Source organism: Aspergillus aculeatinus (genome assembly GCF_003184765.1).
Source record: "Aspergillus aculeatinus CBS 121060 unplaced genomic scaffold BO66scaffold_54, whole genome shotgun sequence".
Taxonomy (NCBI): domain Eukaryota; kingdom Fungi; phylum Ascomycota; class Eurotiomycetes; order Eurotiales; family Aspergillaceae; genus Aspergillus; species Aspergillus aculeatinus.
Genome location: NW_020291523.1, coordinates 215231 through 242319, shown reverse-complemented (window position 1 = coordinate 242319; position 27089 = coordinate 215231). Strand labels below are relative to the sequence as shown.

At 50.8% G+C, this 27089-nt stretch overlaps 11 protein-coding genes across 11 annotated transcripts; 3 read left to right on the top strand and 8 right to left on the bottom strand.

Annotated features, from left to right (window-relative positions):
• Positions 1 to 387: 387 nt before the first annotated feature.
• Positions 388 to 1421, bottom strand: BO66DRAFT_394943 (uncharacterized protein). The gene is made up of 2 exons (XM_025648112.1): positions 1339 to 1421; positions 388 to 1256 (listed from the first exon to the last, which is right to left on the bottom strand). Exon 2 carries the CDS (start codon positions 1240 to 1242, stop codon positions 688 to 690), a length of 555 nt encoding a protein of 184 aa, XP_025499923.1. The 5' UTR covers positions 1243 to 1256; positions 1339 to 1421; the 3' UTR covers positions 388 to 687.
• Positions 1422 to 2274: 853 nt separating this feature from the next.
• On the bottom strand, positions 2275 to 2872 carry BO66DRAFT_394942 (uncharacterized protein). The gene is made up of 2 exons (XM_025648111.1): positions 2529 to 2872; positions 2275 to 2478 (listed from the first exon to the last, which is right to left on the bottom strand). The coding sequence occupies exon 1, from the start codon at positions 2811 to 2813 to the stop codon at positions 2574 to 2576; it is 240 nt and encodes a 79-aa protein (XP_025499922.1). The 5' UTR covers positions 2814 to 2872; the 3' UTR covers positions 2275 to 2478; positions 2529 to 2573.
• An 897-nt stretch (positions 2873 to 3769) lies between these two features.
• Positions 3770 to 4051, top strand: BO66DRAFT_332325 (uncharacterized protein; the record flags this gene model as incomplete). Its single annotated transcript, XM_025644131.1, has 1 exon — positions 3770 to 4051. One exon carries the CDS (start codon positions 3770 to 3772, stop codon positions 4049 to 4051), a length of 282 nt encoding a protein of 93 aa, XP_025499921.1.
• A 2151-nt stretch (positions 4052 to 6202) lies between these two features.
• BO66DRAFT_382242 (Zn(II)2Cys6 transcription factor domain-containing protein) lies at positions 6203 to 8050 on the bottom strand (the record flags this gene model as incomplete). The annotated part of the gene is made up of 2 exons (XM_025645999.1): positions 6203 to 7887; positions 7956 to 8050. 2 exons carry the CDS (start codon positions 8048 to 8050, stop codon positions 6204 to 6206), a joined length of 1779 nt encoding a protein of 592 aa, XP_025499920.1.
• An 811-nt stretch (positions 8051 to 8861) lies between these two features.
• Positions 8862 to 10971, top strand: BO66DRAFT_460658 (alpha/beta-hydrolase; the record flags this gene model as incomplete). Its single annotated transcript, XM_025652310.1, has 6 exons — positions 8862 to 8969; positions 9023 to 9197; positions 9262 to 10267; positions 10447 to 10521; positions 10589 to 10649; positions 10736 to 10971. 6 exons carry the CDS (start codon positions 8862 to 8864, stop codon positions 10868 to 10870), a joined length of 1560 nt encoding a protein of 519 aa, XP_025499919.1. The 3' UTR covers positions 10871 to 10971.
• Positions 10972 to 12101: 1130 nt separating this feature from the next.
• On the top strand, positions 12102 to 12509 carry BO66DRAFT_405043 (uncharacterized protein; the record flags this gene model as incomplete). Its single annotated transcript, XM_025648960.1, has 1 exon — positions 12102 to 12509. The coding sequence occupies one exon, from the start codon at positions 12102 to 12104 to the stop codon at positions 12507 to 12509; it is 408 nt and encodes a 135-aa protein (XP_025499918.1).
• Positions 12510 to 13282: 773 nt separating this feature from the next.
• Positions 13283 to 14953, bottom strand: BO66DRAFT_332444 (uncharacterized protein; the record flags this gene model as incomplete). Its single annotated transcript, XM_025644135.1, has 3 exons — positions 13283 to 14460; positions 14560 to 14778; positions 14815 to 14953. 3 exons carry the CDS (start codon positions 14951 to 14953, stop codon positions 13283 to 13285), a joined length of 1536 nt encoding a protein of 511 aa, XP_025499917.1.
• A 1806-nt stretch (positions 14954 to 16759) lies between these two features.
• On the bottom strand, positions 16760 to 17547 carry BO66DRAFT_332315 (GNAT family N-acetyltransferase; the record flags this gene model as incomplete). Its single annotated transcript, XM_025644129.1, has 2 exons — positions 16760 to 17010; positions 17097 to 17547. 2 exons carry the CDS (start codon positions 17545 to 17547, stop codon positions 16760 to 16762), a joined length of 702 nt encoding a protein of 233 aa, XP_025499916.1.
• Positions 17548 to 18825: 1278 nt separating this feature from the next.
• Positions 18826 to 19788, bottom strand: BO66DRAFT_382240 (NmrA/HSCARG family protein; the record flags this gene model as incomplete). The annotated part of the gene is made up of 1 exon (XM_025645998.1): positions 18826 to 19788. The coding sequence occupies one exon, from the start codon at positions 19786 to 19788 to the stop codon at positions 18826 to 18828; it is 963 nt and encodes a 320-aa protein (XP_025499915.1).
• A 1396-nt stretch (positions 19789 to 21184) lies between these two features.
• On the bottom strand, positions 21185 to 22283 carry BO66DRAFT_474555 (uncharacterized protein; the record flags this gene model as incomplete). Its single annotated transcript, XM_025653148.1, has 4 exons — positions 22028 to 22283; positions 21799 to 21962; positions 21674 to 21742; positions 21185 to 21592 (listed from the first exon to the last, which is right to left on the bottom strand). The coding sequence occupies exons 2-4, from the start codon at positions 21811 to 21813 to the stop codon at positions 21185 to 21187; spliced, it is 492 nt and encodes a 163-aa protein (XP_025499914.1). The 5' UTR covers positions 21814 to 21962; positions 22028 to 22283.
• A 1404-nt stretch (positions 22284 to 23687) lies between these two features.
• Positions 23688 to 25575, bottom strand: BO66DRAFT_474554 (isoamyl alcohol oxidase; the record flags this gene model as incomplete). Its single annotated transcript, XM_025653147.1, has 2 exons — positions 23688 to 23709; positions 23768 to 25575. The coding sequence occupies 2 exons, from the start codon at positions 25573 to 25575 to the stop codon at positions 23688 to 23690; spliced, it is 1830 nt and encodes a 609-aa protein (XP_025499913.1).
• Between the last annotated feature and the right edge of the window lie 1514 nt (positions 25576 to 27089).

Sequence of the window (27089 nt, the reverse complement as noted above, 5' to 3'; positions counted from 1 at the left end):
CTGATTAGCTCAGTCCAGTCAAGTTGATTGTTGACCTTTTCCCCCAAAAGTAGAGCACAGATTACAAAAAACAAAAGAATGCTAATCCAGAGAAGTCACATTCCCCTCCAGTCCCGCTAACTTCATCTCCCTCACACCGACCGAAGAAGCCATTTCCCCGCCCGCCACGCCGCCACGCTTCCATCAAGTCCCTGCCTTCTCCGACTGGACTTTCGTGCAATCTGGCCATCGAAGAATGCCTTTCGGATTCAGACTAGTGGGGCCCGTTCATGCAGAAGCCGCTGACTATCCATCCCGTTGAAATGTGGAGTCGCAAACGCGAAGATCCGCTCTAGGTCCACATCGGTATTCATCGTGTGAGAGGCCGGCGTGATCCTTCGATATGAGACTCATAGCATTCAGTAAGCAAGCAGGCTACTTAGCCTAATACCGGTTGACTACTCTGATACTGTACGAGATTGAAGGGCTATGATACCCACAAACATGAGAAGCTAATACAAAAGTGTCCAAGACAACGAAGTGTTTTTATTATATCAGACAGTACTGTACCTGTTGCCCAATTTCACTGCACGTCCTGGATCATCAATCCTCCGCGTACCAACTCAAGAACAACACTAATTATATACCTCAACGCCCACACTGCTCCCCATAGCGCGGTGACCATGCGTCCATCCAGCCCCCCCACCGCTAACAACCACACCCACAAGCCGGACACCCTCCCCTCCCACACGCATACGTCGCCGTCCCGCAGTCCTGCCACTTGCTGCACTTGATCCACGCGCCCAGCCCGGCCTTGGCCGCTGTCCAGCACCACTCGCCCTTGTTCGTGTTCCCGCAGGCCTTCCAGCAATACCCACCAGAGCACCCGTACGGCGCGTCTTTGTAGCACGACCGCTTCTCCAGGGCTTCGAGGCCGTCGAGGCCGTCCGAGCGCGCCTCCACGGGACTGGAGCCTGTGCCCGTGACGGTGTCCACCGTGCTGTTCTGCCAGAACGCGACATCCACCGCGTCGAGCGGCGCCAGCGATGCGCCCTTGACAGGCCGGTTCCGGCCGAGCGGGTGGTCCAGGCATTTCCGGACGTCGCTGGGGGCAACGCCCGCGGGGAGGTCGGCGGGGTCCACGGTCAACACGTCCAGGTCGCCGCATTCGACGACGGGGTCGCCTTGTTCCGCGTCGCGCGGGGTGAGGGTCAGCGCGGTGGTGAGGGCGAGCATGCTGATGATGGTGAGGGGGAGCTTCATTGTGGATGCGGTGGCTGGCGATTATGGGAAGGTCAGTATGCTTATGGAGCTGAGAGGAGAAGAGAGAGAAGCAGAAGAGAGGATAAGGGGTGATACCTGTTTTAAGTGAGAGATGTGCGTTCTTGGGCCAGTGGGGAGAGTGGATATGGATATCAGACTGTGTTCCTTCAGACTGTTTTGTTGTATGAGGGATAGACCTAGCTGGATAAATACTGTGGATGAATGGGAATGGGTCAGGCCTTTTATATTTCATCTGGAAAAGAAATGAGCGTTTACTTCTCAGGAACGATACTACCCTCGACAGCCTGGGGGGCTCTCGCCTCCGGTGGGCTGATCACCGTACCTGGTCCCCGTCTTGACGAGCAGGATTATGACAAGGAAGAGGACCGCTGACAAGGTCGGTGACCGCAGGCGCAAGGCATCCTCGGCCCCCGTTGACCCCTGGTTATATTTCACCAGCACCAATCCCCGGGCCTGCTAGTCGTGGATTTCATGTATTCCGGGGCTGGCGCAATGCAGCTAGAGAACGTCCGCATAGGTCTCGTAGTCGGTGGATACCCTGGTGCAGCTGCCTGTGGGTTCTGAAATTTCCCCTTGTCCTGAGCTATGAAACCAGGTCTAATCAGTAATATACTGGTCTTCTAAAGCCTTGGCCGTCGACATACGCTGTATAATGAGCACGGCCACTGGCCTCTCCCAAAGCCTTTGCGCCCACGCAAGTTATCGTTCAGTCAAAGGATCTTTGGTTAGTCTTTCGGAGACTTTCTCTGCCTATGTTACTGGATTCTGGTTGACTCCGGCAATTTGGCTAGTGCGATGGGGAGTGGCAGGACTCTAAATCAGGATCCCAGCTCGGAGGGGGTGAGGAATGCCGAGACCCAGTACTCCCTCAACCCCTCAGAGCTTTTTCTGAATCACGTAAGCTTGAAGATAAACCCCTAAGCCTCTTTTTCTATTCGAAATATCAGGGTTCTTAGGGGCTGAGGGCTTCTATATGAGGATTGCATATAGGGAAATACACTTGAATATCCTCTCACATCAAGGTAGTTGAGGTTTTGTTGGGTTCAAAATACCTATCATAAACATAAATCAAGTCTCATGTCTGAAATGTTCTAACCCTCTAGAAGATCACATGTTTTTGATCTTGTGATCCCCTCGCACTAATCTCTGACGCCCCTCAGCGCTGATAATCTAAACGAATCTTTTGGAGTCTGCTGTTAGGATGGTTATTTTCACCTCATATGGCCAATTAGCGTTGAACTTCACGGTCTGGATGGGAGACTTACTAGGTACCGCTTCAAGGGTTCAAATCCCTGCAGTACCCCACCGTTCTAGCAAAACCACTGGAGCAATCGTACTCTAGAATCGGACAAACGTCGGTGTCCGTTAGAAGAGTTTTCGCCAAGTGCCATCATGATCGCCGCCAACCAATCAACACCCCTGTCATCTCTTGGTTGTCTCAGACCCTTGACGACGCAGCGAGTCAGCCACCTCGAGCTGAGACACAGGAGCAATAGCGTCTTATTCTTGCGCTTGTTCACAACAGGCAAAAGCTGGGCTGAGCCGTGCATCGCTAGAGTAATCGACGCCCGTGGCAACGTTTGGAAGAGAAAGCGGGCCACGAGCCTCGACACCTCGCTCTGCTTGGCCTCTGCGGAGTATCTGAGACTACCTATATTATGTATCTCCGTGGTGGCACCATGATTTGTCGTCTTAGACTTGTTTGATGTCAACAGAGCATCACTCCACAAGGTCCCATGGTCGCCAACCGATTAGCATCGAGTACTATCGGGGGAGAAAAAGGGTTGTTTCACCACTCAAAGTTCGGGCCGGACCGCGTCTTCGCAATCCTGACGTTATGAAGATGGCACCCTATTCTAACTAGATGCGAAGACCTCCCTTGGGCCTATTTTCGTGGACAAGAGCGGCGACAGCATGAGACCTCACAGAGGGCGCTCCATGACTCAAATCCTCGGGTTGGATCGATCCTTGCCTGGTAAGTGAGTCCCTTTGTGCATCCATGATCAATGTTGCCCTGTGATCACATGGCAGGCAGCAAGCAAACGAGGATTAGCGACCAATCGGGCTGCCTGGGGCGACTTTCGACCACGTCGCCTGTTTACCTAGTACCCGACGCCGGGGGCCTTAGGGCTTACATTGTGTATAAAGAAGCCGGCTCCCCACCAGCCAGGCCAAGCGCTGAGATCCAACACCGAACGTCACCACGCCCCTCCTCAACACGTGAGACATTCATCCTTGCCCGCTAGTAGCAGCCAAGATCCAAGCCGCTGCTTCCCGACGTATTAATCTCTTCGTTGCCCAGAGCATTAGCGCCTGCCACCTTTGCCTTCCTACTCGTCAAATTCCGCTCAAGTATTTCAACGTGAGTTTCAAAGGTACGAAACCTCCTTCCCCACCATCTGTCTTGCTAGACCAGCCCTCTTTCTCCTCATTTGTGTTTGAAATTCCAGTGCTAACCACACCACTCTATAGCCTTCCCGCCAGACCCACCACCTCCGACCTCAACATGAAGCCCATCACCTACCTCGCCCTCCTCCTCGGCCTCTCCGCAACCACCGCCCACGCCGCTCTCCGCCCCGACGCAACCCCCGAAGAGGTCGCCGCGGCGGAAGCCGAGTGCGGGTCCCTGGGCGTGATGAGGATCGACCCAGCCGAGCTGCCCGAGGGCGTGACGATGGCCGACGTCCGCATGTGCGCCGACCATCCCCTCGGCGCCCGAGCGATCCCGGGTCTGGGTCCTGGGACTTTGGCCAGGTTCCGTCGGTTCTTGCCAAGTTGGATGTTCTGAGCGGACGACCGGCTTCGGGAAGGGGATCCGAGGCCCTGTAGCGAGTAGGTAGGTAGTCCGGCGCGCGGTGTTTCTTTGGCGTATGTAGGGGCATATTTGTTCACGTCAGACATGGCTTACCGCGCCCCGGCAACGGGTGGGAGGGAGCAGACGATTGGGGATGGACTTCTGGGAGATGGATGGATGTTGTTTGATATTGATTCTGAGAAAGGTTGAATGATATAGTGTGGCGGGAGAATAATATTCGGATGTGACAACGTATAAGATTGAGGGATAATGGTCATGAGCAGTTTTGAGTAAGTAGGTTATCAACTATGTTGATATCAGCGTGGTAATAACCTGCCCGCGCAGCGTATATAGACTACTTGGTCGGCCGTTCCAGGGAACAGACATTGAACCGTTCTTTCATCAGTAAGTGAGAGTATTAGTATTTCCCATTCATGGTGCGTCTACAGCTTCTCCTCTCCTCCTCTTCGTTATTGCAGCCGGGGCTTGGATCCAAGCCGTGCAGGATCACAATAGCAGGGCGATCTACGCTGCTCCCCAAGATGTGATCGATACAGATCCCCTATCGTAGAATCAGCGAAGAAGACGCAATATTTTTGACAGTTCCCTGAACATGTCCAGCCCGGATAACATCCCTACATAGCAAGGCTTTATCAGCTAACGACATGTGGTGTATGCCATCGAATGCAGCGCAGAAAAGCAACGAGCTATTGTAGCGCGGTCTTAATCTTCTACCCCCTGTACCATTCTTGTTGAGTTATCCTGATTCTCGGCTCTTTCTCTCTGCTTGGTTTCGTGCTGAGTCCAATGTGGTGGGTTATAATGCGGGTGACCGAAAGCTTGGAGTAGATGTATGATTGAAAATCAAAGCTCAATTGTATTTATCGTAAACGTAGACATATAGCTCATTATTTATGACTACTCATCTATAAACGGATACATTGATAGCAGTCACAAGAGGTGGTCCAAGAGATAAACTGAGCACTTCAGCTGTTCCTGCCTTTCAATGCGGCGTCATGCAATTAGCCCCGACCTAGGCCCGGATCCAGGCCAAGCTGCTTGCCGAATTACTGGCCTTTCATTAAATCTATGACCGCCAAAATATGTAGGGTGTAGGGTAGTAGCCTTCGATTCGAACGTCAAGTCCAGAGGATCTACAAAGAGTCGATCTACGCTGCTGCCGTATGTGAACTCTGACAAGCAAGTGATTGCCGGTATAGTTTACGATGTTCTAGCCCAGAGAAACACCAAGATAGGGAATAAGCCTCTGTCTTGCAAGAATATAGAGTGTTTTACAAAACAGCCAGGTACATACGACCACAGGGTGTGGAAAACAGGGCTTCCCGTCCGCTCAGCCGTACTTAAGCCACACGCCGGGAGGTTAGTAGTTGGGTGGGTGACCACCAGCGAATCCCTTCTGTTGTATGTTTTTTTCATCTACTGGCTGTACATACTGTAGTCATACCAAATCCAACCGACTTATACTGGGCTCACGGAGGATCGCTACTAACTAGTCTTGCCATTTCTCGTTTGTTGACCGTGGCTGTCTGGCTATTGTGGTCTGCATAGAGTCTGTTGGATGAAATACAGAAGATAGCTAGAAAAGGTTAGTGGACAGAAATGCACATACTTTCAAGACAATGAGACGGTTTACCGAAACTAAACGGACGTCTTTAAATAAAAACTACTTTGCCCTGTCTCTCTCTAAGAGCTGCATTACCTTCTGCTTATCTTCGGCCATTTGAGATTAGTTTCTGTCTCGCCAAGGAGCCGACCTTAACCATTCCTCAGTCACCATAATCTGATAACCAAGCTCAACCTGACCAGGCCGGCAGAAACGGGGGGGCTGCCAGTGTTTTTGAAACCGTCGCAAACATTATTCCAAAGGGCTCAGGCTCGAAAGCCCAATCAAGCCCTTTCCACGTGGGATACTGCAGCTACAGATCTGTCTAAGGCGCCAAAGTTGGCTATTGCTTGTAACAGGCTCACCGGGGCAGGGGTTATGCTCCACTTGGAGCTCCGTGGCGATAACTTAGGGCTTCCGCTGTTCCTATGACCACAACCACTACCAATGTGAGTCACGTGGGTTGAATCTCTAGAGACTAAATAAGAACACAGCTTATCTGACACCAAACAACTCTCTCCATTATATCGTGAGCGACTCGACATGTATGCCCTCCCGGGCGCAGAATGTATACTCAATCTCCAACCGAGCCGCAGACGCCCTACCCCGGGGGATATACGTATACGACAATGCCTCAATCCTCTGCCATAACAGAATCTGTTCTATGCACCGTGGTGCCATTTGCTCTTGCCCAGCGACTCCACCACCACCACCCTCTTCAATCTCGATGACCCGCTCCACGACGCGAGCAGTCAAGATGCTATCCCACGCCGCCTCCCGCATCGGTTGCCGTCGCAAAATCTCGAGGACTCGACGGCGGACAACCGGATGCCGGCACTTGACGCCGACGATGAAAAGAACGGGAATGAGGCCGATTTCCGGCGTGAACGTCGCGCGCGCCGACGACCCCACATACCGGTGATGGGCCGCCGCGACCTCGCCCGCCAGTGCGATGCATTGCTGGAACTGGGGCAGGAACTTGTCATAGTCCATTTCTCGGCCGGGTCCGTATCCCTCGAGGAGGACCCGTGCGATAGTATGTTGCAGACGGAGGAGTGTTACGAGCGGGTTGGTTTGTGAGGCTGGGGCAGAGGGGCTGCTGCTGCTGCTGCCTGGTTGCAGCAGGAGGGCTTCGAAGCGACGCGACCACGTTTCCAACTGCCCGCGGACGGTGTAATTGAGGGAAGAAGGCAATGGCGGCATCGTACCTGTTGGGGATATCTGGTGATCGGTGTTGCGAAGCCGCATTACCTGAGTAACGAGCATCTGGAGGTGGTCGGCGGCTTGGTCGAGGGACTGGAAGGGACTGTTGTCAGAAAGAGCTAGATGGGACATTGTGAATGTCTCTTGGAGATCAGCGGGAGTCCAGTCGACCAGGAACATGACGGCCTGCATGTCCAGGCGGCGAATTTGCTGTGTAACCTGGTCGATAATCACGTCATTCCCCCAGGATGGGGCGTCGTCATCAATGTAGCAGCTGAATGTAGCGTTGTTGATGATGCTGCGGGAGAGCGCAACGCCTCCGCGCAAGTGCTTGACTGCTTGAACGTTGTCGCCCCCTAGATGATCGAGACAGGTGAAGAGGTAACAGATCATCAGTGTGACCGCTATGGTTCCGGTGCTGTCACGCTTCTCCGTGCTCAGCAGAAGTTGAATGGCGCAGTTATAGTGAAGCAAAGGGGCGTGATCCGGTAGTCGGTCTTTCAACAAAGGTGGTTGATACTGGAATCCATTGTTTGAGTGACAATCCAGGTAATAGTTTCGGTGAATCAAGGCCAGGGCAATGGCAGCATGCCGCACTGCAGGCACTGTTTGAGCGAAGAACATGAGAGTTTGCCGCCATGATTCGCAAGGGCGGTATTCATTCAGATGCTTGATCGAGACATCCCTGAAGAAGGACATAATCTCTGCCTCGGTTGACGCAGTAACTGGTAGGATCATAAAGGGTTGAAAATCCTGCGAATTGAGACCATGGTACTTCGAGTGCCATCGCGCGGACTCGTACGCACTGATTGTCGTACGTGGGTGGTAATTGTTACAGATATCTGCTCTGCCAACGATCTCCTTATGATGAGGAGTTGTTTCAGTCTCAGCCTTCTCGAGCTTGGATGTGAAGGTCATTCCACTATAGCCATCGCAAGTGCGGCCGGTCGAATAGCATTTCAAGCATGCGGGTCGAGCTAGATCGCATTTTATCCGTCTTATCCTGAGAAATGTCAATTTTGTAGTCTTTGACTGCCCTTCCTAATGCAAGATGCAAAAGTCAAGACATACTTGCATGTTTTACATCCCAGTCTGGACTTTGGAGCGAACTTGCGAGGCTTTTTTCTCCAAGCTTGATTACCCGCCTTGGTATTCTCAGCCTTCATCTCAACCATCGTGGCGATGTGCCCTGGATGGGCTCTGCAAATGCGCAGCGTTTCAGGCACAGGACTTTCAGAACCACCACGTGCATGTATTGAGACCGAAAGGTGAGCTTTTGGGGCGTCTACAGAAAGTTTGAGATAACAATCTGTTTGTCGGTTCACACGCCAGTGAGGAAGCTATCGCCACATCCCTTATGGTGGACGGCTGGGAGAGAAACAGGGGACGATAATACAAAGTGCAAAGAGCCGAAGCTGGGGAAAGTCTGCACTTGATGAATTTGTTCGTACAAGCGGGGGTATTTCAACAGGAGTTTTCAGTGAGGGCGAATGATTGCATCAGTAGCTTAGACTCTACCTAATCTTGGAACCCATGATATGACTCCAGGACTCACTGCACGGACCTCAGATAAATCTTACCTTACTTTTTAAAGACTAGTGGCACAGATTATGAGGAAGTTGATTGGTCAGCTCGTACAAGTGGGCCATCAAGGAGGCTGAGCTGGGCCCATTTGACTATTCTGAATAAGGCGCAAGTATCCGACAGCGTAAACATACAGACAAGAGCATGAATCTCAATTAAATCGTGATCACGCATGCTGGGGTTGAAGAAAACCATTGATTGGTTCATTCGTACAAGTGGAACAGAGTGCGAAGGAGGTGTTTTGAATTGATAGGAAGAATACAGCTGCCTATTGAGCTCTTCAGATTCAACGTTACGATCTAGAGGATATAGTTAGTATAAATAGTTCCTCAACATCGGTACAATTGCAAGAAAACCAGCACAAAGATCAATAAAAAGGCCCCGGGATTGAAAATGAACCGATTTGCGAGCGCGCTCTTCCTTTTGATGAGCTTGGGATCGAAAGCCCAGAGTTTACATGATCGGGCCATGGTCTATGGCTTTGACAACGTGAGTTCGCAAGTCTACGATACCACAGTTGCCCAAGGGTTTCGAGCTCCTGACGAGTCATCTAGATTGAACCATCAGCCAACCTCACATGGACACCATGTTTTGATGCCTTTGGTTGTTCCAGGCTGGAAGTTCCTTTGGACTATGCGAACCGAAGTCTTGGTACAACGTCGATTGCCTTCATCAAGCTGGCTGGCAAAAATGCAACCGTCGAGTCTCCAAGTATTGTACTCATACCTGGTACGATCCCATTCGATCCATCATGGCAACATTGTACATCCTCTACTGGACTGACATTCACCAGGCGGCCCCGGTGGTTCTGGTGTCGACCTCCTCCTCACGTACCAGACTCTCGTGGGACAAATTTTTGGAGAGCAGTACAACTTCGTCTCCTTCGATCCTCGCGGTGTGAACAACAGTGGCTTGCATCTAGACTGCTTCTCAGGGGACGCAGAAGCAAGATCGGCTTTCTATCGACTACACAGAACAGGCGCTACCAATGTTTCGTCGACATCGTTGGAGGAACAGTACTATTCAAGCTCGATCTACGGCGAGTGGTGCAACAATGCCGTGAAAAGCCAGTCACCACATGCGTACCATGTGACTACGCCCGCCGTTGCTCATGATTTGCTCACATTCACCGAAGCCGAGGCTGAGGTGGCCGGTCAGTCACCGTCAGCCGCCAAATTGTGGTGCTATAGCATTAGCTACGGGACTGTCATCGGAAGCACTTTCGCTTCCATGTTTCCTGACCGAGTTGGAAGAATGGTGCTCGACGGAGTCATGAACGCAGAGCAATACTACAACGACTATTGGACGGACAATGTCGATCAAATGGACGAGGCCATGGAAACATTCTCAACCTTCTGCCACTCCGCAGGCCCTGCCAAGTGCTCGTTTTGGGGGCCCACATCGGCCAACATCACGGCGAGGATGGGTGGCATCATCCGTCAGCTTCAGAACCATCCCGTCCCGCTGAGCGGCGTCGGCGATCCAGGTTCGCTGCCGACAATGGTCACTTACTCAGATTTGAAGACTCTCTTTCTCAACACGCTCTACACCCCACTGGCAAGTTTTCCTAGCATGGCTGATATACTAGATGAAGCCGAGAAGGGGAACTTTTCCGCTCTTGCAGGCATGTACGACCAGTCAAATTCTATAACCGATGCCCGGCTCGCTATTACCTGCACCGATTCGTATCGGAGAAACAAGCTTACTACCATTGAAGAGTTCAGGACTTGGGCGGAATACACGATTTCCAAGAGCAAGTACATCGGTGATATCTATCCAATCTATCTGGAAGGAATCTTGTGCCGATCATTCCGACCGCAGTTGCCTGATAGCATGGTAGTTCAAGGTATGCAACGCTCTTTTGCTCTCTCTCTCTATCTCGCCTTTATAGTATTCTATAGACTTCACCTTCGACAGAGTGGGTGGCCATGTGCACTAAAATCCAAGTCTAACCAGGTTGTGATGTAGGTGATATCAGCGCATTGAAGACGCCTACGTCCTTCCCGATCCTCTTTGCGAGTAACACCATCGACCCTATAACGCCGCTGATCTCGTACGTCCCTGGCAAATAGCATTGTCATTGGCTACCTATTCTTCTAACTGACATTATCTTGTCGTAGGGCGCGCAAGATGTCCTCTCGGTTTGCCGGATCAGTACTTTTGATGCAAGAAGCCGTTGGTGTAAGTATTTTCACTTCACGATCGATCTCATCACCCTCTCAACTAGGAGTTTTTGCTTACACGCGGGATGGTTCCGTTGCATTCAGCATACGGTCATTGACCAAGGCGCGTCAGACTGTTACTTTGCAAAGATTCAGGCGTACTTCCAAGGCATAGTTCCGTCAGCGAATACTACCTGCCCGCGGCAGTACACCCCTTTCATAGATGCATCTCCATTCTAATGGTTGTCCAAAGAGGTGAGGAGGAGAGGGGAAGTTCGGGCACTTCCAGGAAAGGATTTATCAGTGCGAGACAAGTGCTGGATTTTCAAAGTATGTGGCTCATATACACCCATTTTTATGGGGGTGCTTTCCCAGCTGTTATTGACTCATAACATCTATTCTTTTACTTTCAAGCGTGGGTCGGAAACGTGACGAGTATTTATTATAGTCAGTTTCCGCTTACGAATTCGTTTGAGGACTCGTGCGAGTCTGCAACAAGTCAGTCATTCATGCCACTCAAGAACAACTGTCGGGTCCAACCGTATACTTTGCAAGCCTTCTTCTATCGGGAATTAACTGGACCGAGTTTGGTATTCACGAGCATATCGTCAACGTCCATTCCTCTAATAGTGGAGTTTTGATTCACAAAGCTAACTCTGAATCTACTTATTTTCCCGAATACTCATCTGCTCTTGCGTTTTGGAGTGCTTACCAATTACCGACAAAAGAAACAGACCCTTTAGTCTCATGGAATGAACTGGTGTGACATTATGACCGTGTCAAGGGGATTAGATTGACGTAGAGGTAGAGTTCGGCGTAGCTACAGAGCACGATAAATAGATACGAGTATCTGATGAGCCGACGGATGGAGACGGTAGATGATTGTTGAGGCTTAGGAAAACTAGGTAACCACCAAGATAATGACAACTACGTATCGCAACAAACACCATGTAAGGTAGAGTATCCGTGGCCTGACATTCACCCATTCATCCTCTGGACAAGGCTACGAATGGACTCCACCCAAGGGGTCGGTGGACCCTGGAGGACCCGCTTCCGCAGCCTCATCAAACCAGACTAATTCCTCCGCCCCCAAACTAGACATTCCTGCAGGGCGCAAAAGCTTGATTTCCCCCGAAGATATGACGATAGTGACATCGCACCCGAGTTTCTTTCCTGTTCCGGTGAAGTCCAGGATCATTGTTGAGGTGATGATCGGCGCAAGCACAGTCGAAGGTTGAATCAGGGCCAGATAAGAAGCATTTGCCTGAGGGAGATGAGCCGAACTCCGCGACTGCCTGCGCTCTATAAAGAGCCTGCTCATTCCCAGCTCACCAGTTTATTCTTCATCAATCCAAGCCATCCTCCCAAGAGAACCAGATTCAAATCATCTCTCCCTGTGATCTTGTTCTCATCTCGTCCACAAACTCAGTCCACGCCACCCCAAACCCCGCAAAAGCCAAATCCCGCAACCATGATCCCCCCCACCCACCTCCTCGGCACAGTTGCCCTCCTGGCGACCTGCGCCCGCGCCATCGAGTTCAGCGTCATCATCTCCACCGCGGGCGACGACTGCGACCACAGCTTCGGCTCCTCGGACTACCACTACCTGGAGGTGGACGGGTCGCAGACGATGGAGGTGCTGACGACGGCGCAGTGCCTGGCCGTGGGCGAGGACGAGTACGACGTCGACATCGGCTGGTCCAACCTCAGCGGCCAGGACTACGTGCCGCCCATCTACGCCTGCCCGGACAGCAGCTGCTCCAGCGGCTGCGCCCTGCTGTGGGCCGCCACCGAGTCCAGCAGCACCCAGTGGACCAGCTCGTGCGAGCACGCCTACAACGCCCCGTACCTATTGGTGGATGGGATGCAGAATCAGTGAACTGCCCCGATGCTCCGATTCTCCGATCAGGGTTGACTGCGTTTGCAGTTTGTGAGTGGACGGAGGTAGGGGCGCGGAGGGGTTGCGGTTAGGGTTGTTAGCGAGAATTAGGTATATTTGGTTTGAACGCGAGATGCTGCGTGCGTTGGTGTGGAGGGAGGTTCTCGTTTTGCGTGGTTGGTGCGTCTGTCGGCTTTTATCGATGATTGAACGGTACACGGTTCTGTGCAGGAAAAGGAGATACTTAGTGCTTTCAGAGGAAGGAATGAAGTTATTAGACTGGTAAATTTATGAACTGTGCTCGGAGACTATGGACGATTATCGCGGCTACTCGGCGAGTAGAGCTTCTTGTGTTGACTATTCTCGCTACAGCAATAACCGCCTGGTGGGATTGTATGTAATAGCCAAGTCTGCTTATGATTTTCCAGGAGATTTCTGAGATACTGAGTGGCTGGAATGGTCGTCCGTGTCAAATTGTGATTACAAATCAGACACGAATCCGTCCTCGACTGGAAGTTGATGATTCTTCATGCTGATTTGCTACCTGTCGTCGATGGCTTTCCAGGCCGTTCGAATCTCATATTGCGATGGTGAAGTGGACGAGCAAATCGTGCCCGGGGAGGTGGCGAGGCTCTTTGCGACACTGGTTCCCCTTGTCGGTGTGTTGAGGGCGCCAGCTTCACGAAGAAATTTTGAATCTTATCGCGGGCGGGAAGGAGTGACGAGCCCCGGCCATGTTGCGGTTTCGATGATTGGGGGCAGACGAAAACCTATTATATTAGTGATCTCTGATCCACCACTGCGAGCTCAAAATACTCCTTCCAAGCCCGTCGCCAATCGTCCGCGCGACTCTCGTCGAAGAAAAATCCCCGTAGGACCCCCTCGATCTGATCGATGGATCGATAAGAGAATCCACCACTCCGTGGGGATGGCGGGACCAACATCACCATCCCAAGCACCTCCATCTTAACAAGCCAGGGCAAACGCGATGTCCTTGGCGGTGTTGCAATGACTGTAATAATCCAGATCCCCAGTTCCTGGAACCAGGGCTCATCGAAGAGAAATGAGAGTGATCGCAGAAGGCGCGCGCGCTGCTCGGCCTGTCGGAAGATGACAGCGCACGGATGGGAGCCCAGCGCGCTGATATCGTCTGCGAGCGAGACCAAAGCGATGCTAATGCACTGTTCAAGGCTGTCACTGGGGGTGAAGGTCAAACAGCGCCAGGTCTCGCGGGTGGTGACGTCTGTGCCCATCCCGCTGTAGAACCAAAAAGAAAAGTCCGAAAGGAGGTTGACCACTGCCGGAGTCAACCTGCCTGATCGAGCGAGATCTTGGAAGCCGGGCGGTAGGAGGTCCTCCACGCTAGTGGCATCGGTGGCTGGGCCTGGGCTTAGAAGCAGGCGAGGGGGTTTATCGGACAATATTGGCGACGAATCCACTTCTTGCTGAAAGCCAAGGCTCATTCTCAGATGGAACTCTACCATGATCCTATTGACGAGCACCACCTTGCCCAGGGGGGAATGCTTTGGCAGCATACCTGGGCCGGCACTGGGCCCTGAGAGTGTGAGCTGCGACGCCCTGGTGGGAGATTCACGAGCGCGCATGATACTCTGCAGTCCTTTCAGGTGCACGGCGCGAGACTCGTGGAAGCCCAGACACTCGTCGACGGAGATCATCGTACAAAGACTGTGCAGCAGCACGTCGTCCACTCGCTGAGCGGACAGTCTCTGGCGCACGGCCTTCAGCAAGTGCTGCCGATGCCATAGGATTGCCTGATAAGCCCCCCTACTACCATCCATCTGATACATGATGCACAGGCTGAAGGCTGCCTGGCTATGAAAAACCTCCTTGTGTTCGAAGGTCCATGCGAGGAGATCCCTCGCGTAGCTGTCTGCGTCTAGTTTCCCCAGGCCCACAACTTTCGCATCATACGGGAGAAGGACATCGTACACTACAGCAGGGTTTTCCGAACGCGGCTGTGTCAGTTCGGGCTCAAAGCAAGATTTGCGATCGAAGATGAGTAGATATGGGTCGCATGAGCTTTACTCACAATGGGCGAGAGCCTGCAGCGCAAGCGGTCCGCGAGAGTTAGGGCCAGAACCCTCGACGGGGTAGAACCTCCCTGCAGCAAGCGCACGCGCCGGAAGCTGGCCAGCGCCAGGGTCCTCGGCCTCGGGCCCCTCGCATGCCGATCCCTGTCCGTCTGCCTGACGAGCAGGGGGTTCGCTCGTGGGATCACTAAAATTTAAAGTAGGGAACCAATGGAGAGCTTGAGTGAAATTGTCTGCCTTTCCGGTTGCACGACCCGTCGTAGCCGTCTTGTGGGGCCGTGAGCATTGCTTGTCGCTGGTCTTTGCGGCCGCAACTGCGGCCACGTATGTGTTTATCTTGCGGCGGTTGTGCTTGCCGTGGCTTGAGGAGGGAGGGTTGTAAGGGATAAACATAGCCAGGTGTGGGGGAAACTGTTACATAATCGATAGTGCGATGAGGTTTTGGATGCGATTGTATAGGGTTTGGTGGGACCACAGTTATACAAGACAGCTATCTTCACCTTATTGTTGCCCAGAGCCTTGGTCCACCATGACGCCGCATTCTGAATACGTGGTCGGCGCGAGAGAAAAAAGATGTGAGAATTCTTGGCTTGAAGAGATGACGCCAAACCGCATTCGGCAATCTAAGGCTTGTACCAACGTCGACTAGGACTTTGCTGTCTTCTTATAGTTACATGCCGCCTTGTGGTAGGTATCGTTAGCATATATACTAAATAATATTGTTTTATCCAGTCTCTGCAAACTCTATATTTGAGAATTAAAGAATACAGCGGATTGTAATACCTTTAATTTTAGCGACTTCAATCTCTAGCAGTCTCTATATCTGAAAAATACTATAAATATGTAACTATTTAAGTTAGAATCAGTACAGTTTCAATTCAAATATAATTATTTCTTTGGAAAATAGGTGTTTATTTTTTAAAGTCTGAATGACCTGCAGCTATTTTAACAAATATTCATCAATTATATCTCTGATTCGACTTTATACAATAACAGGTGCTATGATGCTCTAAATATCTAATTAGACCACATTTCGCCTATGGGTACACAGCTGATTGCTTGCCTTATATTCGAAGTTACAGTCGTTCTCGAAATCAGTTTAACCGATTCACACTGAGGAACTCTTTCCTAGCCCTACTGCCAAGGCATTAGTACTGATCTTCGATTGAGTCAGCCATGTTAACTAAGTTGAGGGCGCAAAAAAGACGCTTGTATTGTATATCACAGTACATTATCCCCTACTACCTACTATGAGATTACACTTTGCGTCAGTGAAGGTCTATAAAATAGAGTATATCTAGATATGTAATACTGTAGGCTAATCACTGCTTAATGTGGTAATCTTTTATCGAAATCTCTTTAAGCAACCTGTTAGAAGCAACATGGTTAAAAAGACTTCTTAATGAGCTAAGCACCTCATAAGCCAAGGGAAAACCGCCACAATCATTTGCAGTGACAACCAAGGAGCTCTCGCGCTATCGTTGAACCCGCAATACCATTCCCGCACGATAAAGATGGAAATTCAACGCAAGTGGCAAGGAGAGGTGCAAGATACTGGGACAGTAGAACTGCCAACTGCCGAGCAAATTGCGGATGGATTAACCAAGCCTCTTGCACAACAACAATTTGAATGGTTTCGAAGAGGACTTGGTATTGATTAATAACCACATCTAATTGGCCTTGAGCACACAGTGAGCTGCAAGGGTGCCCTTTCATTCTTTTCCCTCAAAAGAGGGCTTTAAAGATCGTAATGGGGCGCGCCGCAATCGTGATGCATAGTCATTTGCTCCCTTGATGACGGTTGCCATCAAGTTGGAGTGTTGAATATCACAGCGGCTAAGCTTAGGGTCAGAGATATAAAGACAGGGTACCCCTCTTCTGTAAATAAGTTGATCGAAAGGCTAAAAGCAGAGGGTGCCAACAATGGTAGAAACGGTGTAGGAGTTTAAGCAACAATATGTTTTTTTTCATAGAGAATTAGGGTGACCAAGAAGACAACCAAACAACAATACCTTCTCCACTCAATGAACGTCACGTGCTGTCCTATTATCCTCGTCCCTGCAGGCCTTTGGCAATAATTATTTCACCCTGATCAATAGCTAGACCTATTTGCAAGCCAACATTGATGATTTGTCATACCCAGGTCTTTCAGGTGGAGCCCGACTTGCCGGCAGAATCCCTAGAGGTGCCGTAGATTCTTCACATCACCAAGACATCACGAACCATAAAATAAGTTGTATATACGCCGACACCACCGTACTGCGAAATACCTTGAGTCCTACTATGGATTTCCTTGAACCCCAGTCGCGTATACACACCCCGAGCAGCATTGAAGGCGATTGTGAACACTGGAAGTTCAGCTTTCTCTGCAAATCTAATTCCGCTTTGGACTAAAGCGGTGGCGATCCCTTTGCCCTTCTGTTCAGGATCAACGGCCAAATAGTCAAGTTCTAGTAGCTGTCAATGTACATCTGGTTGAGCGGAATTGCTAGGCTTAACAGAACCCAAATGTACTGGTGTAAGAGAATTTACTTACGCAGATAGTTTTTCTCCGACAGGATCCGTTCCGCAATCGCATTGATTTCGTCGTCCATGTGACTCATTTCACTTTTCGGATACCACCAAGCTGACTCGGCCAGCACTTCAAATCGCGTTTCCTCGTCTTTTCCCACAGCTGGAACTTGCGCCTCAGGCCATTCTGGACGACCGTCCGCATCGGTTGAGGTTCCTGTAGGGAGCGCCCAGCGGGCGTATCCAATGATCTCACCGGTAAACGAGTCGACTGCCTTTTCGTGACGAAGAAGCTCACGGTTACGCAAGAGATTCCGCGGTTGGCGCATCGCAGACTGCTCGATGAGAAACTGCAGTTGAATCTCCTTCGGCCATAGTTGATTCCACGATGAGTCTTCCCAGAAGGCCGCTATGTTGTTCCGTGCTAGGGCGGCGGCGTCTGCCACAGTGCATGGCTTGATTGTCCAACTCCGCATGCTGTGATAAGCCAGTATGTGATCGCAGTGATGGTAATTGGCAAAGAGGAAAAGTGACAGCTTTGCTTTTGTAAAGTCCAAATCAGCAAGCGCCGACGGGCCGGCTAGTGCAGTGAGTGGTACCCTTTCAATTGTGGGTCAGTGACCCATAATAAGAGGGACAATCAATGGATTGCTGGATTAGCTTCCAAATCTGGAAGGTCAAGCAGCCGAATCAAAAATCTCTGGTTTCTGACTTATGACCATGCTTGGAAAATTACGGATACGGAGTAGATTCTGCACACAGATTAATGTAACTCACAAGAGCCGGACACAGAAGCAAGCCCTTCCCCCCAACCAAATCGCGTGTTCCTGCCTACCTACTCTTCCCTCACCCACCATGCGCCATGCTACACTACCAATTCGCTCGCAATTCCCACAAGATTTTATAATCACTCCAGGGCCTTCAATGGGGCCAAATTAAACCAATTCTTTCAGCTGCAAATCTATATGGCATGCTCCATACAACCCTGACCAAATGTGCAAAGGGAATAGCCTCACGGGTTGATATCTGCGAAAATTGCATAATTGACCCAGGTACAAGAGCGTTTGCTTGTTGAAAGAATGTCCTTGAAAATTTGCGTGCTGCAGCCCTATAAACCATTGGTATTAAATTGACTATCTTATGGTTGACATGTTGATCTATGATACCATAAGACAGAAAAGCCTCGGCACAGCATACTCTGCGTGGATGTCTATGAATTGGAGCCCTACTATCACGTACATTCTGAATATATTGGATGTTCTTCTATTCTTTCCAATCAACTTCCCGGGTTATGGTTTATGAAGTATCCGAATGAAAACTTTGAGCGTGAGTGCCTGTCTTGCTATTAGGAAGCAATACTTTCCTCTAACTAGTTAACGAGGTTCCCGCCCGTCCTGGTCACTCCAAAATACCATACTAAATGCAATTCTTTAGGTACTAATATATCAACAACGTAAAGATATTATCACTTGACTCTTAGTATCCTACAGTTCCATTATAATCATGTACTTACATATAACTCAAATATTTCAAAAATAATTATTTACCTATGTTACCAAAAATACGCTCCGATCAATCCTTTTGAACATCTATCTCTATCTTATCATATCCAAAGATATTTAACAAACTAATAATTATATATAGTATAGTCTATTCAATACTAAGATGCTTTAAGACTGTATAATCAGCCTTGAGTATGGGAAAACGACAACTAGCTATGGTGTCAGACAACAGCCAATGTTCACTCTTGACATCTAGACCTGCCCATTCAACGCAGCAAAGGATTGTTCCACATCCAGCAGACCAGTCACACCAAGGTCATCCTTGTTCAAGACATTCTCACTGCCAGCCCATGGATTCTTTTCCATAGATCGGTGGAAGTCCAGCATCTTTGCGATCATATCGTTGCCCATCTGAGTCCACAATTCTGTGAATGTTGGCTTGCCAACCTCCACGTAATGGGCAGTCTTGCCTTTGACCTTCGCCCACGATTTCAACATCTGCTCCGGGGTTGTCTCCTCCGTGAAAGCAGAAACATATTTGCCATGAACTGTCTTCTCAGGCTGTTCCAATATCGCCTTGACGAAGCGTCCAATGTTCCTCCTGGCAAAACCAAGGCACAAAAGACGGGTGTCACCAGGAGTGCAGAGAAGCTGCACATATTGGGCAGCTCCCGGAATTTCGAAAGGCGCAAACGTGGGGTACGAGAAGTTCTCCAAGTAGAATCCCAAAATAAAGAACGTGGTCTTCTTCAAGAGTGAGGGGTCTGATCTAATGAACTCCTCGACTTTGTTCTTCCCTTCGAATTGAGGGACCGTGATTTTGCCACCAGAAACAGCCTTACTGTTCGGAAGTGTCGACCAGATGTAGTGTTCCAAGGTCTTGGTGGCAGCTGCGGCTTTGGCCAAGTTGATCCCCTGTTGAGCTTCAACATCGATAGCTTGCTCCGGGCTCCCGGTGGTGAAATACGCCTCTCCGAAATTGGTCATTGCATAGATGGCAGAAGAGCCTTCGAAGGCAGTGACAAGAGAGGAAATGTCCGTGACATCTGCAGCGATGATTTCAACACCCTTTCTAGCCAGTTCCTTCGCTGCGACACTCGCGGGGTTCCGAGTCAAGGCGCGGATTTTGTAGGTACCGTCGTCCAGAAGAGCGTCGATCACGGAGCCCCCTTGGATCCCGGTAGCGCCAACAACTGAAATGAGTTTCTTACACATGGCAATATTCGGGGATAATTGGAAGGTTTGTTTTGTCGAAGGTGTAAGTTGTGTAATGAATAGCTTGAGCCAGGCCAGGAGAGCAGATGGTAAGGAGCTGGAGTGCCATGAGAAGGCGTATTTGCACAAAGATATCTCCCATTAAGTAGTTGAAAATACAGATTTCTACAGGACGCCACCGGATTCCACATGAAATACCAATTAGTGTCGCGAATGCGGCATAACAAATCATGGATCTGTAATCCAAGCCGGGTATTCGCATTTTGACAGCCGGGCAGCCGGAAGCACGGATATGAATCATCCGGGAGTCCAGACTCCAGTAATCACAAGCAAATCACTCGAACCAACTGTGGACGATCTTCGCGGACTTGATTTAGTGGGAGGAATTCTGGCAGTCCGAGTTCCTAGCCTGATATAACCTTGCCCAGGGTCTGCCACATTGAGATCGTTAACAACATCAAGACACAACCACAGAATGTAATGTAGTTCACAGTTGAACCGATACCATTGAGCGCTCACTCCAAAACACATAGTATATATGATAAATTACAGCTTCATCTTGGAATATTTAGAATATTTAAGGCTAAGAACAAGGTCTTATCACATCATATTAATTAAAACGTTGTACTAAATATGTTTATTAGGTCAAGGAGTATTCTTTGGGATTACCTTATTAAACAACTACTAATTAGATTCATGATACTTGATAAAAAAAAACAGAATTAGTTTTATATTCTATACTCTAAACTAGCTCTGATATAGCAAGATTACACCAGTAAACTTTTCAATATCTAACCAATTTGAATTGCAAAGCTCGAAAAACTTGAATTCATTTTTCTATTAAAAAGAATAAATAATTAAAAGATTTTATGCTATATATGAAGCAGCTAGAACAGGCGCTAGGATTAGTAGAGTATAATAGCTAGGATAAATAAAACACATTGATTAGATAGAATAGATAAAGCAAATCGGCCAGATCTGTACTGTGACATCTAATTTATATTAATATTTAAATATCAAGATAAAAAGTCTTACAATATTTTGTTATTTGTTGTAATTAAATAAATTTTATTGTCCTTGGATAAATGTAGCTGACATATACACTCCACACTAGATACAGAGATTTACAATCTTATCATCTTGTCACGGAGCACCTTCGGCTACGCATTCCAAAGGATAACCGTTGCACCATTGGCAAAAGGACTGGGATGTAAAGCCGATGGCTTTACACTGCGTACGCTATATAAGGTTGCATCGATACAGGATTCAGGCAGGTCGGGTTCTCTCGGTGGTTCTTCTAGTAGGTCTTCGGGGCCAACGGAAGCCTCTGTGCTCACACCGTGACACATATCTACACAGCAGCTGAAGCAGCAAGCTGAAGCTATTCCGGGCACCCCTACAGCTCAACACTCACAAGCCCATCAGTCCCCTCCTTCGACTGGACCAGTCCAACCGTACACGACCCGCTCGGAATATCCAGAATGAAATCCCCACTCCGCTCATGCTGCCCCCGAATGCCCACGTGGAACAACTGCCCCGCATCCCCGGACTTCAGCATGCACTTGTACTTCTCATCCGCCTGTCGCAGGAGGTAGTGCGCCCCGCCATCGGCCGTGTACCTTGCTCGCACCGCCCAGAAATCCGTATCCGTGTTTCCGAACCCCGTGGTGAAGTACACCGGCACCACCGGCGAGAAACCCTGGGGAGGGATTGACATCGTCCACGCGCTCCGCCTCTCGCCCGTCCCTTCGTGCGTATGCGCGAGTTGAGACCATTCGAACGTCTGGTCGAATTCGTTTTTAATCTTTTCCATCATCAGTCAACGGAGTCTACTACACCAAGCACACGGAAAGGGGAGTCGAGCAGAGCAAGGGGGCATGCCTACCCGTGTGAATGCGTAGGTATTGAACTCGTCCTCGTCGTCGTTGTTGCTGATCTGCGTGTTCATGCCGTCCTATTCCTCTTCCGTCAAACATGATGCCTCGGGGAGAACTGCTGGGACATGCATACACTGTTCATCGGCATGTGGAAGGTGGATCCCTCGATGGTCCACGTGTACACCTGCCCACTGTCGGACTCCTGCAGGTTGCAGGTGCTGTCCCGGTCGATGTAGAAAGTCTCGCCGTCTTCGAAGGTGATGTCCAGGTTCCACGTGTCGCTACCAGTGAAAATGCCTGGTACCGTCAGCACCTGGCTCTGAGCCCGGAAATGATTGTGGCTCTCTACCACATGAACATACCCGTCGCATATTTGATCCAGACTGCTGGGAGGGTCTGCCCGCTCGGCACGTTATCCCAGGCCTGGACGTTCAGCTCCTGCTTGCTGATGTGCGCAAATCGGATGTGCTTTAGGGGTACTGGGAGCGAGTTTTTGATCGCGATTTGGGTGTAGTACGTCGTGCTTGTTATGTTGGCGTTATCGGATGATTCTGAGCGTGGGGTGGAGAGGGAGGTCGCTAATGGAGACGATTTGCCGTAGTAAGCAGGGATTTGCAGTCGCAAAAGTGGTGGGATTGGGCATACCAGTCGCAGTAATGAGGAAAAGAGGTAAAAGAAGCATCATCCTCGACATGAAAGCCAAGTTCATGAAGAAGTTAAGATTGTTATCCATACTGCCGTACTATATCGGTAAGAGGTGGCTATGTTTGCTGAGCATGTACCGCAGGATGCTTTCGAGACGTTGGGTGGCACTTGCCTGGAACTACCTACTTTATAACTCCTTTCAGCTCATACAGGTTATGTTATGCGATGTTCATCGGGTGAACAAGTCTTGCTCTTTTGTGAGTGGGAGCAAATCCTCTCGGCTCGGATTGCCGCCTTTTCTGCGCCTCCAGGGCTCTATCACCCCAGCTGAACATTCAGCTCGCCATGGCGGGCGCTTACGATGCGAGTGCCATTGGTTAATTGCTATTGGTATTCTTCAGTGTAGATTCAGCCTCGGACTTACCGGTACCCAGTTATAGATGGGCCTGTTCGATTCAAGATACTAGATTTCTGCACATGGTCTCCCATCCGCGGCTGTGCCGGGTCATCTGCAAATTCAACTGCTGGACTGGAAGGCACCATTTCAAAGGCCGGCTACGTAAATGGCAGGGAAGAGGAAGTTCGATCGGTGTAGGCGAGCGATGCTAGTGGAAGCGCTGATCATATGTAGTCACGCTTCATGTCATACTGCATCCTCATCTTGCCTGAATTTCGGTGACTGGATAGCCTGTCATGAGCGAAACATTGACCAAAACTCTGTACAGTAATGGAATATGCGGAAAGCCCCATTTCCTACTAGGATGGATTGTAGGAGGTTCTTTGGTGATCTGGAATCCCCTCCTCGTGTGGCCCGCCAATTTAACAACTTTACCCAGTATTCCCCTGCCAACTCAAATCACAATAGAAGATTTCTCTTTCGGACTATTGGCTACTGATGACGCCTCCGAGAGGTGGGAGATGGATAGTTTCTGACTACGTCAGGCTAACTGCGAGAACTAGCTAAGGCCACCGAGGTCGGGCCCCAGGCCGCCGTCAGCTATGTCACTATAGCAAGTAGATGGTTTTTGCTTTTTTTCCCCTCTAGACGAAAACATAAAACTAAAATCTCGTCAAGGTGTGGGCTGGCTTGAGGAGTAAATTTGGCAGTTCAGGCTTGTAGGGTTCTGGATATATTCTTTTTGTTAATTCTCGACTAGCGACTGGAATCAGGCTATCCTCAGGTCTGTAGACAAGACGTCGCTCGAAGAGCTACGACGGGTCTAGAAGCAGACAGGAACTTAGGTAGTGCATATATACTATGTACAGGGCGGATATTGCAGGCAGTAGAGTCAGTCAAGCTGGACCTAAATTAAAGAGACAGCACCTTATCATCAGTAAAGTGTAGCCTGGTCGCGATTGCCCCCGGCATCCAAATAATTAATCGTAACACTGGTACCCCCTATCGCCGCCAACGTCAGTCTATATCCAGCAATCGCACAATTATAGGGAGAACTTACTTAGACCCCTCCCAGCCCACACACTTCCAACAATCGAAGAAGTGCGTCGGATCATACCGCTCTTTCACCCCGAGCAGAGCCGGATAATTCTCCCCGAAGAACGTCTCCTCCCATTCCGGTTCCAGATACGACCCCTCGTTCACGTAGCAACCGCCCCGCGGGGTCAGCTCCTTCAGCGGCTGCACGGTCTCCAGCCACCCTTCCTGCAGCGCGGTCTGGTTCGCCGTGGAGCGCACGTCAAACCAGCCCCCGGTCATCAGCAGATGCCACAGCGCCGAGCGCCACGCGGGGTGCACGCTGGTCGTATTCCCGTTTTGCACGTTGACGGGCGTGGTCATGATGACCTGCGTCAGGGCGTACTCCTCGGAGATTAGGGCATTACTCCGACGGACCCCTTCCAGCACCGCCGTCACCAGATCCGTGACACTTCCCGGCGACGCAAAGAGATCGCGCGGAATCAGCCGGCTGGCGACGGCTTCGTAGATCCCGCCCGGCGTGAGCTGCGTCGCGATCGCCTCGGTCAGCGTCAGGAAATCGGTGTACCTCGCGTACGTCGTGTAGTTGCTCTCGGAGACCTGGATCAGCTCGGGATGGGCCCGCACGGCGGCCACGAAATCCCGCGTCAGCGCCGGCAGTGCCGTTTGATTGTTTGACGGCAACACCAGGTACAGCTCGACCTGGCTGGGCCAGTAGTAGGCATGGCCCGAGACGTTCTGGGCGGACCAGAGGGGCTGCGCGGTGGCGTGCTGCGTGAGCAGCCACTCCAGTCCGCGGTACTTCGATGCGTCCCCCGCCGTCGTCGTGTTTGTGATGAAGCTGGCCTTCAGGGAGTAGACGTTGATCTGGACGGCGGGGTAGAGCTGGAATTTGTAGCTCGTCAGAACGGCGAACGTGCCGCCGCCGCCGCCGCGCATCGCCCAGAAGAGATCCGGGTCGGAGCAGGCGTTGATCGTGCGGAGCTGGCCGTCGGCCGTGACGACCTCGAACTCGACGGCGTTGTCGACCAGCAGCCCGCGCGAGGGCCCAAACACCCCGTGGCCGCCGCCTTGCCCGAACCCGCCCGCCAACCCCACCGAGCCCTCATTCCCGCCCGTCACGTCCATCCCGAACCCCTGGAAGTACGCGTACACGTCCGACGCCTGCGCGCCCGCCCCGATCTGCCCGATGTGCTCGTGCTGGTGAGAACAGTTCGAGGCGGTGAAGTTGGCGTGGTAGGTCATGTTCTTCAGGTGGTGCGTCCAGATGGCCAGCGTGTCCGGGCGCGTCGACCGCCCGAAGTAGTCGTGGCCGGTGTTCTTGATGCTGATCCGGAGGCGATGCTGGCGTGCGAATCGCACCGCCGTGGCTACTTGCTGCGCTGAGTGGGCGTCGACGTACAGCGCCGACAGGCGGCCCAGTCGGCACTCGTCCGACTGCACGTTCCACCCGTCGAGCGGGTTCAGCGCGCAGCTTTGGAGCCCGCACGTCTCCCAGTTGAGGCCTGTCGCCGCCCCGTAGACCTCGGTGCGGGGCTGGTTGAGTAGGTAGGTCTTCTGGGCCAGGGCACAGGAGGCTGCGTCGTAGGAGAGCGAACTGTAGTAGCAGCTGGCGGCGAAGGGGACGGTGCGGTGGAGATTCCCCGACAGGCTTTTGTTGAACTGCGCCCATTCCTCGTTGGACGGCCAGCAGGACTGTCCCGCGTGACAGTTGTACTCGACGGACGAGCTGGTGTTGCGGAAGGTTGTTGTCGCGGCTGCGTTGGGGAGGAGGTCCAGCGCCCAGAGGGCGGACGCGGCCTGGATTACTGAAAGAATCGGTACGTGGACCATGCTGTAGGGAGAGGAAGGCCGGGTTGTGTGCAGGGCCCTAGGGTAGGAGGAGGATTGTTTTCGTCTCTGGGTGTTGGGTGCTTACTTTAGGGGAATATTTATACCCCGGTAGGCTTTACGGTTTTGTCAGACACGAAATGATGGAAGAAGGCATGTCAGTCAGTAGCCGAGCTGGGATCGACAAAAGCCCTCAGCTCAGCCTCGTCTATTGTGGATATCGCAGTATGCACTCCAGTGCTGTGCTGGTTGTAACAGTTAGCTCATAACAAGCCTGTGTCGATCAACACAGCCTGATTGGTTGAACATCTGGATTTCCTGTTTTGGTCTAGCGGGAGGAACACCCGCGGGATGAACGCATCCACCACGCCTGTTCCATTACAGTTAACCCATGGGGCTCGTGGAGCAACAGCGGGCGCAGCCTCTCAGCTTGGGTCCACAAATCGGTCATCTTGTTAAATACGGCTTTACCGGGCACGTCAAGAGCACCCCCAACAATCACATCGTCAATTTCACCCGCGGTGTGGACGCTCACAGTGTGAACGGCACGGCTGGAATACACCATAATGGCCAAGAGTGTAGGGTTGATGTGGGGGCGGGCGGAGATTAATTAGTTGGTGGAATAGGCGGATTTGTCAATTCGAGGCCGTAAAGTGTCTTACTCTACAAACACTCGGGAAATTCTCAGAAAGACTCTGCTATTTTCTTCCCATCTTCGCACAAGACAAGTGCCTCGATAAGTCGCTCACATCGGGCCCGAGTAGGGGGTTGTTCCAATTTATGTATACTATCCCGCGTAACTCCGAGCATCCGGGGAAAGCAGGGGAGTAACGCCACGCAGATTAGAACCTGCAACATCAGGAAGAGCGTGCATGTCCGTGCATGGTTATCTTGGTATCTGCTCTAGCGCCAAGACCTACCTTTTATCTTATCAAGATGGCATTCTTTAAAGCATCCATTGAGACAATAACTGCTCCATAAAGGGGTAGTAATAGATAGCATATAACTTATTTTTTGTTTCTTCTTCATTGAGCAAAGGCTCTTATACTATATCATTGTACTTGACATTTCAGGAAACCTTGCAGAAGCAGTATAGCTGGCTATCTGGCATCTAAGAGATAAATAGGAGAATGCCGCTAAAGAAACTGTAGAGTACAAGCACAGTTGAGTCCTGAGCTCTAGGCAAGAGTAAAGTGGAAGTGTACTGCTCTATCTAGATATTCATTGTTATATGCGTAGAGAAGCAGGGAAAATGCAGAACAGAGGCATAAATGTTGCAGTAGCGTCCCTTGATCTAGCTCCTGAAAGGAAGCACTTATGCATCGGTCGGGCAATTATGCCAATGAGGCCCTGTCATCTTGAAGACATACACCATCTACTGGACTAAGCTTATCATATGAGGGCTAAGATTGAGTTGAGGTTAGTCTTGTAGGTCTATATCTTAGGGCCTGTTCATCTTGACTAGTGGCTGTTGGGCGAATCAATTCTTGCCCATTCAAGCTCTGCTTGCCCCTATT

What these genes read in the sequence shown, in the direction of transcription:
- BO66DRAFT_394942 (XM_025648111.1), bottom strand. Translation starts at nt 2,813, where the DNA reads ATGCACGGCTCAGCCCAGCTTTTGCCTGTTGTGAACAAGCGCAAGAAT.
- BO66DRAFT_394943 (XM_025648112.1), bottom strand. Translation starts at nt 1,242, where the DNA reads ATGAAGCTCCCCCTCACCATCATCAGCATGCTCGCCCTCACCACCGCG.